General features: G+C 39.8%; 1 protein-coding gene across 4 annotated transcripts in view; it reads left to right on the forward strand.

Annotated features, from left to right (window-relative positions):
• The window catches only part of FANCA (FA complementation group A), a 57,468-nt gene that overhangs the window by 10,821 nt on the left and 31,825 nt on the right, over nucleotides 1-14,822 (forward strand). For all 4 annotated transcript variants that reach the window (XR_004647975.1, XM_034788259.1, XM_034788260.1 and 1 more), the window contains exons 8-21: nucleotides 1,065-1,147; nucleotides 1,724-1,757; nucleotides 3,934-4,000; nucleotides 4,663-4,775; nucleotides 6,002-6,078; nucleotides 6,750-6,891; nucleotides 7,589-7,722; nucleotides 8,953-9,063; nucleotides 9,493-9,588; nucleotides 9,678-9,737; nucleotides 10,645-10,733; nucleotides 11,303-11,363; nucleotides 11,447-11,496; nucleotides 12,875-12,951. Coding sequence is in view for 3 of the 4 variants with exons in the window: in XM_034788259.1 (XP_034644150.1) it covers nucleotides 1,065-1,147; nucleotides 1,724-1,757; nucleotides 3,934-4,000; nucleotides 4,663-4,775; nucleotides 6,002-6,078; nucleotides 6,750-6,891; nucleotides 7,589-7,722; nucleotides 8,953-9,063; nucleotides 9,493-9,588; nucleotides 9,678-9,737; nucleotides 10,645-10,733; nucleotides 11,303-11,363; nucleotides 11,447-11,496; nucleotides 12,875-12,951 (1,194 nt within the window). In the remaining variant the exon portion in view is untranslated. The remainder of the gene's footprint in view (nucleotides 1-1,064; nucleotides 1,148-1,723; nucleotides 1,758-3,933; nucleotides 4,001-4,662; nucleotides 4,776-6,001; nucleotides 6,079-6,749; nucleotides 6,892-7,588; nucleotides 7,723-8,952; nucleotides 9,064-9,492; nucleotides 9,589-9,677; nucleotides 9,738-10,644; nucleotides 10,734-11,302; nucleotides 11,364-11,446; nucleotides 11,497-12,874; nucleotides 12,952-14,822) is intronic.

Below are 14,822 nucleotides of genomic sequence, written 5' to 3' on the forward strand. Positions count from 1 at the left end.
AGACTAACAGAAGTATTGGGAGCATAAGCTTTCGTGGGTAAGAACCTCACTTCTTCAGATGCAAGTAGGTTCTTACCCACGAAAGCTTATGCTCCCAATACTTCTGTTAGTCTTAAAGGTGCCACAGGACCCTCTGTTGCATTTTATATTCTGTTACATTACGTTAGTGGCCTGAAGTTCATTTTTTTGACCAGCAAGGGGCGCTGGTGGTGATGTGTGTCACCAGCCCTCATTTCCTGCATCCTGATCATGTCACCTCCACATAGTATCCATCATCCATTTGGCTATTTAAAAAAAAAAAAAAAAACCCTAATACTAACGAGGATTCAATTTTCTGTTTTCTTCTCTGCCCACCTTTTTGTCTAATTTTTGTGCTTCTCTCCTGGTTCAGAAAAAGCCAATAGCTTGGTCATTTGACTGAGGAGTACCAGTCAGATCTTTTGACCAGTGCACTTGGTCAGGTACTGCCAGGCAAACTGAGTTATTTGGTTGAAATTTCTGCATTTTCATTGTTCAAATACATGCATTCTTGAAAATTCAACATTCAGTCTGAGACTTTTGTCTGTACTGAGTGAATCTCTTCTAATAGTGGTGTGGGTTAATCCTTTTCCACAGATCTCCTCAGGCACAGTGGGATTTCTCTTCTGAAGAGGCTCACCTGGAGTGTAAAACTCCGAAGAGCCAAATAGCTCTTCATGCATTTGAATTTGTAGCATAAGGAAAAGATAATAAATCACTTTGTAAAATTATTTTGCATAAGATGTGTAACAAACAACATATTGGCATTCTGTTGTATTGATTGCATGTGAGTCAATGAACTGCCTGATCTATCTAAGTTCTTATATGGCCACTATCACTACCTCTGTGATATCTGATGCCTTTGGTCATTCCGTATATGAAATAATTTTACCTCTAAGGAGATAGTGAGGTTGCCCAACACTAGGTTAACTTCGCTGTGTAACAAATGAAACTTTACCAGTAGTAGCCCTTCTGGGAGACTGGATGTGTTCTTTCATTGTAGGTAGACGAGAATGCTGAAACAGTTGTTCGTTCTTAATTTGCAGACTTTGTGATCATGTTTCTTCAGAATGGATTTCAGCAAACTTCAGATCTGGGACAGAAAGTGGAATTCCAGAAAATCCCCCATGTAAGGGCAAAATGCTACTATTTATACTTTTTTTTTTTTTTTTTAAGCACCATTGATATCAATGGTGCTTTATAGCACACACAATAAGACACAATCCATGCTGCAAATTGCTTACAATTTAACATAGACAGGACACTAAGTCAGGAGAGCAATCAGAGAGGTAAATGGTGAGGAGACCGATGCAGAGGTGATTCTTTGAGAGTTTATCATGGATCTTCCTGAACTAATTTATGAAACTGGCTTTTTTTCAAAATCAATATGTTTTTGTAAAGATTAGTTTTGGGATGATGAATTGTCACCGTAACTCTTTTCAGGGTCACCATTTTCTTTTCTACATACAGATTTTGCTTGATTGCTCTGCTTCCTTTCTAGTGTGCAGTGCGAAATACTGTGAAGTAGTAGGAAAAAAACTGGGAAATCCTATATATTGTATTTATACTACAAATAGTTGTTTAACAGTTAATCTTTAAATTAGGAGTTTTAGGATAATTTAATTTTTGAGCCAATATACTGTCTCTGAACATACTTACAGCCTTCTTAAATGCTAAATGGTCTTAATTTGTTAATTTTAAATAGATCTGTTACGCTGTACTGCAAAAAATGTTGACATGTAAGTATTGATTATTTATAATTTGGGGCTTTGTACAATTTACTAGGATTGTACTTTGCTAGACATACCTCCATTCTTTCCTGGGAGATTTCCAAGGGCATTAAGGAGTTGTTTACCAGTGATGGATTTCCTCTGTTGTGTTGCATCATGTACATTGCTAGTCATTTAAGATAAGTCTGATGCACCTTCCCCCATGAGCTTCCTCTTGCATTGCAGATAACCCCTTGTTCTTTTATACTAGCTCTCCCTGACTAAGAACTTGGAATTTGCATGTTTTATACAAGTGACTTGGTGCTGTCATTGTGACACCATAACGCTGCAATTTTAACTAGCAGAATAACTTTTTGTAAAATTTAAATATCTTTATATAGTGATGTGTTAATAACAATGAGCCAAGAACGAGACCTTGTAATTTAAATTGCATGTGTAATCTTCAAATTGTTAGTCTCCCTGAATCTTCCCATGAATCATGTATCCATCTTGTGTTGGGCAGTCCTGATGATATTGCTGAGTGGGCAAGAATAGTAATGCCTGGATTTTCATCACAAATCACAATGCAAAAAAGACCAAACGGAAGTCAGTTTTTCTGATCAGCAGCAGATGATCTTCCTCACCTGTTGCTGTGCTGTCCGCGCAGCTCTGTCTCTGCAGGGTGAGCACCCAGTCATTACCACTGATGCTTTATAGTCTTGCATATTGCCCTACTCCTCACATGTGGCTGTCATGCTGTTGACTAGTTGTTCCTCTGGTTTCTCTGTGGAATACAATACAGCCCAGAACTGTATATAAACTGCAGGGTGTTCCACAAAAGGGAAAATAATAAGGGCCTTGATACTAATTCTTAAATTTAGCTTGTTTAATTTACATCTGACACACTACTGGGCTCTTTACACTTCAGTAACTAATCAACTGCCTTAAAGCAGATGTAGATATTTTATATAAAATAACATAATGATTTAACAAACCCCTTGGTCTGGAGGAGAAGTGTCTGCGTGAGAGAAGCGGTGGGAGCATTATGGTTTATATTAGGTATACAGTGATAGTGAGCTCCTGTGTCTGAAGATCAGTGGTTTTTCTCCTCTCCCCTCCCCTAGTCTCCTTTATTTAACATTAATTTATTCCCCTTTAGGAAGGGAGAAAATAGCAGGGTCTGGCAGATAAGGAACAAGTTTGGGGCATCTGTCTCTCTCCTGCATCTCAGTACATTTCCTTTTAAAAGTGGATCACAAGAGAGAACCCACTCTTAATCAAAGGGCTCTTTCCTTAAAGCTCAAGAGTATTTTATTGATTTTCCCTTCAGTAATTTTGAGGCTTTCTAAGATGTGAGGGAGCAAGAAACAGAAAAGCTGTTCTCTCTACCACATTCACTAGAGCAGTGGTTTTCAATCTTTTTCCATTTGTGGATCCCCTAGAAAATTTCAGATGGAGGTGGGTCCAGGGGTCTGCAGACCACAGGTTGAAAACCGCTGCATTAGAGTAAAAGATGAGCGTTTTGTCTGGTCAATGAGAACTGTAACTTGATGGGCCAAGACAGTACTGGGTGTGAGTTGCCAGTGCACTTTGTTGTCTTTGTTGTCTTCGACAACAATTAACGCAGTAGGCCTAGTCTTCACTTGAGTGTTACTTAGTAGATATAACATGGGAAAACCCCAGAGTTGGGACGGACAGTGCTGAATTAACAAGCTGCGTTCTGCTTTCTCTTTAATATAGTGAAGAGAATGTCATCCACTAAAGAATAAGTGAATATATGATCTTCTAGCATAAACTACCTTCCTCTATGCAGAATCCTATTGTCTTTCGTGGGACTCCAAACAGGTGCAAAGATCTACACTAGCACATCAAACCTCAGAATCTAGGGCCCTAAGATTTGGAAATTTAAATTTTCATTTATGTGCATCTTTAAATGGTTTAGTTTCTAGCGCATGCTGGGGAGCCTTTTAAAGTGGTTCAAGGTTAGTATTAGTAGCTTTTAAACCCTTGTGTTACTTTGAGAAATTTTCATAAGAACCAAGCACAGATGAATGGTTCCTGCGGCACATTTCCCTAAAGGGGTCACCTCCTTAAAGGATGCACATGCTGCTTGTTCTAATTAGTTCCTCCATGTTGTTTAATGACACCGTTCTTTCTTTCTTTCTTTCTTTCTTTCTTTCTTTCTGTTTTTATTTTGGGGAATCAGGGGTACTTGATGCTGTTGCTAATGAAAAACAGGAAGATTCTTCTAAATTACAGGCTGTGAAATGCTGGTAAGAAATCTCCTCCTGTGAGTATTGTTTGTGTTTTTCCCACTGTTGCAGGTCTGTTTTCTATAGACATAAAAATTATGAAATGAGCATATTTTAACCTGTTTACAAATAATTTAAAAGTATGGCTACTTATTTTTGGCATTCCCCTCCCTCATCAAATATACATATGCAAACACCATAGACGATATCTGTAGAAAATAAATGTAAGTGTAGTAAAGTATATTTTGGCAATATAGGTATCAGTCCTGAATTGTATGGTATCCCCACATGGCATTCTGTGACTTTCCCGGCAGTTATTCCTGCCCTAGTTCTCATCTTCCTGTCCCCTGCAGCTTCCATCAGTTCAGATCTCCTCCTGAACTTCCTGCTTCCAGACACCCTTAGTCCTGCTTTGATCCTAGTCCCAATTAGCATTCCTGCTGTGCATCTTTCAGTCTTCAGTCCCGTCCTGTGTTGTTGTGTAAAGCCGATAGTTTGAGCAGAATACACAGTAACCTCTTTTTGTATGTATTATAAAAGTCTGTCAATGTTTTCTTCGTTTTGGCAGTTGACTGGTGAAAACAAATGTAAAGGGAAAAAGTCATGAACTGTACTCCATTCATCATGGATCATGGCTCCCATTTATTGTTCTTGAACAGTTCTTTTGTTGTTTTCATTTGTAGGTTGAACATATTCACTGTGACAATGTACAAAAGCACCAACTTTCCAGAGTCTTTGCAACAGTTCTTCATTCACACCCTGACTGAGATTCTTACCTACAATCCTTTGTTGAAAGGTAGGAATCAAGGAAGGAAAGGCTAGCTCTTCATATTGTAGCTAGTGTGTCAATCCTCGGCTGTAATGTGATAGTTATAGGAAAGATTTGGTTTCTAAGCATACAATACAGTCCTCCCCGATGCTTGATGTCACTTTTTTTATTTGTGTGGTTTATTTTCTATTGGCTTGCATCAAATCTTAAGGCAGGAGGGCTGCTGGTCTTTTGTGCCTACTCTAAAGTATAACTTGTCCAGGAAGAAATACATTTGGACTGCAAAGCATGTGGAAAATAGCCCTGTTGAACTGTGGTGTGGCACTGCTTGCCTGCGAATTGAGAGATGTTTACACATAGTACTATTGTGGAAAAAGTCACCCACGCATTGATTTTAGTTCACAGACTCAAGCCTGAGGCCAGTTTATTGCAATACGTACCGACACGTCGGGGGTTGTAGTCACAAACTACACCCCCGAACTGAGCTCACAGGCTCCTTTTATTCTTACAAACTGCAAACACGTTACAAGTTACACGTCATTTACGAAAAATAAAGAGTTAGGGTCTGTTCCCTTTCCCGGCACCTTCCTTATTATTTTTCCGCGAATTGGGTGCGTATTGGGTGGAGGGCTTCTAGGTGGTTTCCGATAAGGTCAGAACTTGGCACTAGTTAAGGCATATTCTCGGCAGGGTGTAGATTACTTTTCCGGGGTGTTACCGATCGTGCACCCGGGGTGTGTGTGTGTGTCACAGAACACCCAAAGAAGAAGCATGATTGGTTAGTTTGCATTTAGCTAGAAGTTCGGGGGGGCACAGAGCATCCAAAGGAGAAGCTGCATTTAACTAGAATCACTTTCTTCACACAAGCGGTTTATTATATTTCGCCAGCCAAACTTATATTTTATTAGTGCTGCTGCTGGGGCCTGTTATTCTTTCTCTTCTCGGCCCCCCTCCCTCCTCTGGTCATGATTGAGACCGGCAGAGAACACGACTCCTAGTCTGGTTCAGGCTTGTGGCCCGTAGGGTGGACCTATAGGATCAGTCTCCGCCGGTGTCTTGTTTGGTGAAAGGGGGGTCAGCCAGGTCTATTCCCCCACAGTACTAATTGCAGGCTGTCAGTTAAAGTGTGAGGAAAGGTTGTGAATCACTGTCTGAAGTAGATCTGGATGCCAGATTTCAGGGAGGTTTCATGTTTTTATTCCTTATCTAACCACTGGTGGTAATAAAACTTGTTTTCTTTCCTGTGGATGCAGCATCTGATGCCATTCATATGCAGAGAGAGTGGAGCTTTGCAAGAACCTGCCCACTGCTTACTACCTTGTATCGTAAAGTATGTCTGTCTCCCAAGATTTGCTAAGAGAATATTGTTTATATTTTTGCACATCTTCAATTTCTGAAACTTTCCCTGCTTGATGTATTAAAATTGGTTTAAGAATATATTTACTCCAGTTTGTGTACTGATTTTTCTTGTTGAAATGCTGCTAATATACTCTAGATTGAGATGGGACTTCTCAAGAACAGTGTATTTCAGTCTCAAAATCTGGATCATCCAATAGTGGTAGGCAACGGGGTGGTGGAAAGAAAATGTTGTCATAAGATTGTTTATTCTGATTAATTTTGCACAACTATGTATGGATAAAGGAGGGAGAATGAAAGTAAAAGCACTCATTTTTCCAGCATGTAACAATAACAGTAACTACAAAAATAAAGTGGTGGGCGCAGGGCACTTGGGTGGTTTGATTTTGTTAAAGGACTTGACCTTGCTCCCACTGAAGAAAATGGGAGTATTGCTGTTTATTGTAGCAGGAATAGGGTCAAAAAAGGCTAGGGCTCTGGGAAGCTGGTGTATTGGACATGTAGCTTTGTCAGAAAATCAGGCAGAAGGGAATTGCCTTATTAATGAAGTCTGGAGTGTCCTATGAGAAGAGAGTCTGGGGTGGATTTCACTCTAGTGAATGTTAGAATTCATAGCTAAAGTGATTCACTGTTCCTGTCTTCCAGCTGTTTGTGGCATTCAGTGCAGAGAAGTTGATGTGTCATTTGCAGCAGATTCTGGAGACTCATGAGGTGAATTGGCAGCACGTGCTGTCCTGCTTTTCTACATTGGTAGTCTGCCAGACTGAAGCAGAGCAGCTGGTTAAAGGTACAGAGGGCTGAGAAACTTGGTAGGGAACTTGTGTGCATTGCTGTGTCTTGCTTTCCAAATGCTGAACAGTCAACAATAATTACCATTGTAATATTCCATTTATAATCACTGCTTTTAGATGGCTTCAGACATTGTATAATTGTCTGCTGTGTTTATAAGGTAATGAACAATTCAGGAGCTCTGCTCTTCCAGTCAAATACTCCAAGTTTCACCTTGATGCACGTGCCACATCCTATGACTTTCCCATTTCTCAAATTTTAAATTCAGCTAGCAGTGGTTATGTGATAATCATCTTGGCAGGGTGTTGTAGAGTCTGACTTCTGCCGTCACATGTGCGCTTGCAATGTGATACTAGTAGTTAGACTCCATTTTTCTGAGTTTCCTATTGTGCATTCAGTTGCTGTATTCTGTGCAGTGCTTGGAGCCCTGTAGAGTCTAAAGGGTTTGTTGAATAGCAAAAGTGCCTTTTTATTATATATGAAAAGATGTTAAGATAGAGTCCCAAAGCCTCTCCCAAATTTGAATCTGTAGTGTACTATTATGTGCTGCCAGTTGTCACTGTTTCCCAGACGTCTTTTATCACAGATAATCGGCTGCATTTATTGTAGTAATATTCCAACACAGTTGCCAAGATTCCATTAAGTTTTTACCACAGATATTTAGTGGTTTTGGCCTATTGTTATACCTTTTCTAGACCTTCTGAGCAGTCTGCTGATAAAAGCCTTTGAGAATTACGATATGGAAAACATGATCACTGCGTTCTTGATAGCTCGTCAGGCTGCCCTTGAGGGCCCTGCAGTGTTCATGCCTTATGCTGAATGGTTTAAGGTAAGAATAAATAAGGACTTCTTATTCCTGGGAATCTTATTCCTTAACTGAAGAGCAATTGTGTGCAAGGGAGACAGAATGGGTTGATATAAACCTGAACAAGAAAATCTTCATTTCAGTCAGTCAGCCTGGTGTAGAAATAGAGCAGCAATTGATGATCCTGATATTGGTGATACTATATATTATTAGTCTTAAATATTGCCTTTGTATTTACAAATTCTTCTTTAGTCATTCTAGTTTTCTCTGATCTTTCCTTCCTTCCTTCCTTCCTTCCTTTCTAACTACACATTGGCTTCTCCATTTATTGGTCAGAAATCTCTCTCCTTGCACAACATTTGTTACAATCATGATAATTGAAATCATCATTAACACAAGTTGTAGGCTAGAGAAATGCATGTGTAAGGTACTCCCATTTACCAAAAATGTGTATGCAGTTTTTGTAATTGCATGTGCTGATCAGTTAGGATAATTGATCATTTGCTTTTACAGTTGTAAATGTGTATGCAATTTACACATACAAATTCCCATGCATTTTTGTACATGCAAATTGGCTTGAAAGGTCTGAAAATATGTCCTGAAGCTTTGGATGGTGAAATATTAAGGATTTATTGAAAAGTGAACTGATTCTTTTTGTGTGATCTCAATAGATAGGTTTATTATCCCTGTAATAAATTAAATAAATAAATAAATTAATGGAGATCTCCCATCTCCTAGAACTGGAAGGGACCTTGAAAGGTCATCAAGTCCAGCCCCCTGCCTTCACTAGCAGGACCAAGTACTGATTTTGCCCCAGATCCCTAAATGGCCCCCTCAAGGATTGAACTCACAACCCTGGGTTTAGCAGGCCAATGCTCAAACCACTGAGCTATCCCTCCCCCCAAATGCTTAAGTGTAATGCTTAAGTGTATCAGAGCAAAGCTGTATTTACCCTGTGTAGAAACCTGTGCATTTGCTGTTGCAAATCCTTCAGTATATTACCTCATTTAACTACCTATAGATGTCCTCACGAGAGAGCATTAAACCGAACTTTGATATTTACTGTGGTAGATTTTTCTGGTAGAGACTGATTTTTTATAAATAATATCCTTTCAATATCTTTTTGCAGAAACACTATCTGGGCAGATAACAGATTTATAGGGTAGATGGGATTTCTATATTGAGTGTAGCAGGGTGCAGTGGTAGTAATTTTCTCAAGGCTGAAAGACAATTTTCGCATGTTCCCTCTTTCAGGTTTCCTTTGGAAATGCCAGTGGTTACCATGGTAACAGTAAGAAGGCTTTGGTCTTTCTCTTCGAGTTCATGTCAGAATTGGTCCCCTTTGAAGCACCCCAGTATCTGAAGGTGAGACGCATCTTATGGAGATCATTTTCTTGTGGGGTTGTTAGGGGCCCACTCCAAACTGCTTCAGCTTATCAAACTAAGGTCACATGGCCTTTGATGGGACCAGATTATTATTATAACTTTCAATATATACCTCAGAAGCAGGACCAAGTTTTCTCTATAAAATAAACTAGCTGAGAGTTCTTTTTAATGCCTTGACACAATGAAGAAAGAGTACCTCAGGGGACTAAATTAAAATTCCTAGCAATTTTGTATGTGGAAAGATTTCCTTTGCCATATAACCGGCTTTTCTGTGAGCTCTTAAGCAGGCAACAGTGCCTTATCATTGCCTAGCTTCAAAGCTCCCAGGAATCTGTAAGGAGATGAACCAGAAGCTGGCTTTTGTATGCTGTCCAAATAGTAAACCTTGCTTTGAATTTTACTCTTTAGGTCCATATAATGCATCCTCCTTTTGTGCCAACAAAATACCGTCCCTTTCTCTTGGAATATATTGCTCTGGCCAAAACCCGATTGGCTGATCTCAAGGTTGGTGAAAAGCATTCTCCTCCACCTGAAAAATCCTTTCCCATCAGAATATCAACTGCTCTGTGACATTTTCCTTGTGACTCTTACAGGTTGCTATAGAAGACATGGGGCTCTATGAGGATTTATCTTCAACAAAGGAAGTTGTGCAGGTACTGGAGGATTTTCCAGGATGACTTCCAGTAAATTATACTTTTGTTACTGTGGTAACACTTCTCAGTACAAAATTACACTGCATTTTTGGCTACATGAAAAACTCTGCAATAGATCAGCTCAGTAAATAATTATTTTTAATTTTGTATAGCATCTGTTTGCTGTAGAATCTACATGACTCTCACATTTAAGGGGAATAATCCATGCAGGGGAGCGAGTTGTCTACAGACTGCAGTTTTATACTGTCCTGTTTATGATCTATTTTGAATAATACTAATCAAGAAGGGAATATTTGGCCTGATCCTTTGGAGTCGCACTTTATTCTATAGTTTCTGTATTTTGATTAGTTGGCAATGCAAAATAGGACATACAGATGGAATGTGGAAATAAGTAAAGAAACTGAATTTATTTTAAAGTGCATGAAATAGGGCTATTGTCAGTGGTGCAGCAGCTGGTTTGTCTTAGAAGGATCAAATTCTGTTTAAGTCCCTAGTGAAAGGGTCATCTTGTCTCTCCTCATCTGCATTAGATATGTTTGCACATTGGGAGATTGCCACAAGTTGTTGCAACTTCATGTGATTAGCAGCCTGCTTGAGGGCCTAGATGGCCATACCCTGCATTCTGTTTAGTTCTAGCCAATGCAATTAAGTGAAAGGTTATGAGTACTGAATTCAACCCCATCCCAAAAACCAAAGTGCATGAAACACAGAAGATAGAGCAGCCTTACCAGTATACTTGAACTGTTACTCTCCATACCAGCCTGTTCCAGTTATGTAGTTGCACGCTTTGTCTCTGTGCTGTAAAAATAAGACCACAGTTACTAAGCAAGAAAAGGCAAGAATGATTTACTCGGTTATGCTAAAGACTTCACTATATTGTTCCCTTCTTGTTACCTACATGAGCCAGCCCCAGAGCCAGGCACTTGAAGATGTTGAAAAGGCTATTCAGATATTTGAAAATACAGGGAAGATCCCAACAAGTGTGATGGAGGCCAGGTTGGTATCTTTCTAGAAGTTTCTCAAAAGATTCTGTTTCAAGAGCACATCAAAGAAAAAATAAGATAAAATTTTAGGATGGAAGCAAAGAAGCACTTAAGAAAATCTTGTTAATTTATCCAGTGCTGCAGTAATCATCTAAGCTCAGGCTATTTGTGCAGATGATTCTCAGAGGATAAAAAGGCCATATGCACACAGAAGGGAAGACACCGCGTCTGTTAAAAAGCCATCTTTTGAGGATGTTTAAAAATTAAAAAAACAATGTCTATAAGAATGTACTGTGTGAAAACCCAGTTTTTCGTGCTATGAATACTAACTGGGAATTTGGACTCTCTCCTCTGAGAAGCTAATAGGAAGGAAACCCCACACTAAGAATAGTTAACACGGGTATGGTATTTCTCCATTTTAAATTGCTGAGTTTTTATGGTTAATAAAATTTGTTTCGGTTTTTAACTGAAGCAACTATACTCAAATATTCTTATTTGTGTAGCAAGCAGAAATCACTCCTAAGATATTAACAAAATTGCCCTCTGTATTTAGTTGCTAATCTTTTTCACCTTCTGTTTTAGTATTTTCAGAAGACCCTATTATGTTTCCCACTTTATTCCTGCTTTACTCGTGCCACGTGTGGTTAGTATTTTTCTTATCCTTTCATTTGGAAACATGTTTGTGGGTAGTAAATGCATTTCTGATTGGGCTGCTTTTTGTTACAGCTCCCTGAGATTCCAGACTCGCGCATCATTTTTATAGACTCCTTAAAGAGGTATGAAAATAAAGCACATGAGGCAAAGGGAGTTTCTGATTTTCTGGACTATGTGTTGGGAACGTTTGACTACAGAATCAGGTTATCTGAGGTTCGTGCGCTGTGATACCTTGTTTGCAAAATGGTACCTACTAGCTAACCTCCCGGGTAGGATTTCTCACCCCCGAGACACCTGGATTCAGTGGGCAGGTAGAGTGCCTTGCTGCTGGGGATGGGTTTACTGCAATGGCAATACTTCAAGATCTGATTTTATGGTTTGTCAGGATAGTGTCTAAGGAGGACATAGCCCATGTTAAGGACTCGATCATTCCTGAAGATTGACTGCTTGACATTTCCTTGCCCAGTCGGAATAAACTTGTTTCAAAACTAGTAACTTTTCTGTAGCTGACTTTAAAACAAACATTTCTGTATGAATGCCTCAATCGTGTCTCTTAATTCCAAACTATATCTAAGGGCTGGTCCACACTAACCCCCCAGTTCGAATTAAGATACGCAACTTCAGCTATGTGAATAATGTAGCTGAAGTCGAAGTACCTTAGTTCGAACTACAACTACAAGTCCACACGCAGCAGGCAGGCTCCCCCATCGACTCCGCATACTCCTCTCGCGGAGCAGGAGTACCAGCGTCGACGGCGAGCACTTCCGGGATCGATTTATCGCTAGACAAGACGCAATAAATCGATCCCAGAAGATCGATTTGCTTACCGTCGAACCCAGAGGTAAGTATAGACGTACCCTAAGACTTAGGGCTTGTCTATATGGTGAGATAATGCGCTGTATGAGGGCGTGATTTCTAAAGTGCACTAATATATTGATCATTAATTGGTCCTTATGGACTCTGCTGGCATTCTTTAATGTAGTGCTGTCTGAAACGGGACTACGTTAAAGTGCACTAGGGAACGCTTAGGGTACACCTGCAGGGTCTACACAGACCAATTAAAGCACGTTAGTACCCTTTAGAAATCACACCCCCATAGAGCATATTACCCCACCGTGTAGACAAGCTACTATCTGCATGTTACAACTTTAAACTGATTTAATTGATCTAATCCTTCTGTTAATGCTGTAATGAACATTTAGTATTGTATACCTGCCTATCAAGTGTTTGGAGGTCATACAGCCTTTGATTTCAGTCTCGCCCTGCACTTGAGATGAGTGCATACTCTGTCCCATAACTGCACTCCCTTTTGTGCACTCTTGCCCCCACATATTGTATAATACTGCTAATCTCTAGTGTGCAACTATCTTGGCTTTATAACAGGTGGTATCATAAAAATGTTGTCAAGTGCAGTGTCTGCTTTAGTTATGCACTTATTTTAATTAGTCTGAACTCTGAGGTTAAATGATGTAAATAGAAAAAAAATTTCTCTTGCTGCAGAGCTGACAAAATTCCACCAAACTTGTACTCCAGATATATCCAAGCCTGTCATTCTTTGAAAGAGAAACTGTTACAAGGTGAGAAATATCTGTATTTACTTAAGCATTAGTTTGTTAGAGAAATGAACCAAGATTAAATATCTGTTTTCACTGACGCCCTTTTAGATGGGGAATTTTTCCAAGCATTACGAATCAGATTCTTTCCCTATATATAGACAACAGTGATTTGTGTTTTATTAATACATAAAACAAAATATATTGTCGTTTGATTCTGAATTTTATTAGGGTGGTGTTTGTATTAAATATATTTGCTTGGATACCTACCATCCAGGGTGATGCGTGCAATAAAAATGTGTAGAAAAATAAGAGTGATCTTTGCTTTTCTTTAAGACTTTATTGGCCTCTGGATTTCCTCCTCCCCAGTTTCTGTAGTAGTCAGGTGTGTACACATAATTCTGGTGAGAATTTTGCTGGCTATTGGCAACAAAGTGATGCCCTGATAGTAGTTGTTGCAGGATTGTCTGTTACCTTTCTGTTTGTACAAGTGGACGATGGATGCAACCTTGTACTCCTGGGGTATAGTTCCTTGAGTCCACATTGACTGGAAAAATTCAGTCAGTTTCAGAGCCATGTGCAAGCCTCTGGCTTATAGACTTCTGGTATAGCATCTGCTCCAGGTGCTTTACCATTTGGCAGCAGGTCCATCATTTTTGCAGTGTCAGTGAGTGTTGGGGGATCAGCAAGAGAGATGTTAATATCAATCTGGGGCAGTTGATCAATTGCCTCCTTGCTAATAGATGCTTGATATGTTGTTAAACTGTTCGGTCCACCTTTGCTGTATCTTTTCTTTGTCAATGAGCAGTGTGGTGCCATCGGCACTCAGTATTGGAAATGTTCCTGATGACCATGGCCCATAGATTGTCCCTAGAGCATCATAGAAATTCTTCATACCATTGCTGTCTGCATAAGATTGACTCTCGCCTGCCTGCTCAGCCATCAGTTTTGCATCTCTCTAAGTTTGCATTGGACAATCCTCTTGCAGTCATTGAAGACTGCCTTCTTAAATGTTGAAGTGCTGTCTCCTAAACAGGCCTTATGGAGCCAATATTTCTCATTCAATAGTCTCCCTTTGTCAGTATTGTTTTCATTAAACCAATGTTGATGTTTACGTGTGATGGAACCGTGGGTATTTGATGCAGCTGAGTACCCAATGCCCAATTTTCCTTGATGTTAGTTTGCATCAATTCTTACAAGTTGCACAGTTCTTCAGCAAAAGCCTGTTTCACATTCTCCTGTTTTAATTTGGAGACATTAAGCTTTTCGGGTGCTTTTTTTACCTCATGGTCTTCCACTAGGAAGTATCTGGATATTCAGCTTGGAGACTATAAGCCTTTGATCAGTCCAGCATTCTGCACTTCTCATGGCCTTTGTCACTCTAACATCCTGTCTGTCTCGTCTCCTGATGATGACATAGAATCATAGAATATCAGGGTTGGAAGGGACCTCAGGAGGTCAGATAGTCCAATCCTCTGCTCAAAGCAGGACTAATCCCCAAATAAATCATCCCAGCCAGGGCTTTGTCAAGCCGGGCCTTAAAAACCTCTAAGGATGGAAATTCCACCACCACCTCCCTAGGTAACCCATTATAGTGCTTCACCACCCTCCTAGTGAAAGTGTTTCCTAATATCCAACCTAGACCTAGTTAATATGATACTAGTGCTTGAAGTGCAGATGAATCCAAAACATCTTGTCACAGTTTGACAGGTAGAAGACTGTTGGTGATGAAGAAGTCATGTTCAGCACATTTCCTCAGTAAGAGGAGCCCGTTGCTGTTGATTTCCAAAGGCCATTTTTTCCCCAATGATACCTGGCCATGCCTGATAATCTGTGCCAACTCTAGCACTGAAGTCACCAAGAATGTTGAGCTTGTCTGCCTTTGGCACTTCTTC

The sequence above is a fragment of the Trachemys scripta genome, chromosome 13 (assembly GCF_013100865.1).
Source record: "Trachemys scripta elegans isolate TJP31775 chromosome 13, CAS_Tse_1.0, whole genome shotgun sequence".
NCBI classification, from domain to species: domain Eukaryota; kingdom Metazoa; phylum Chordata; order Testudines; family Emydidae; genus Trachemys; species Trachemys scripta.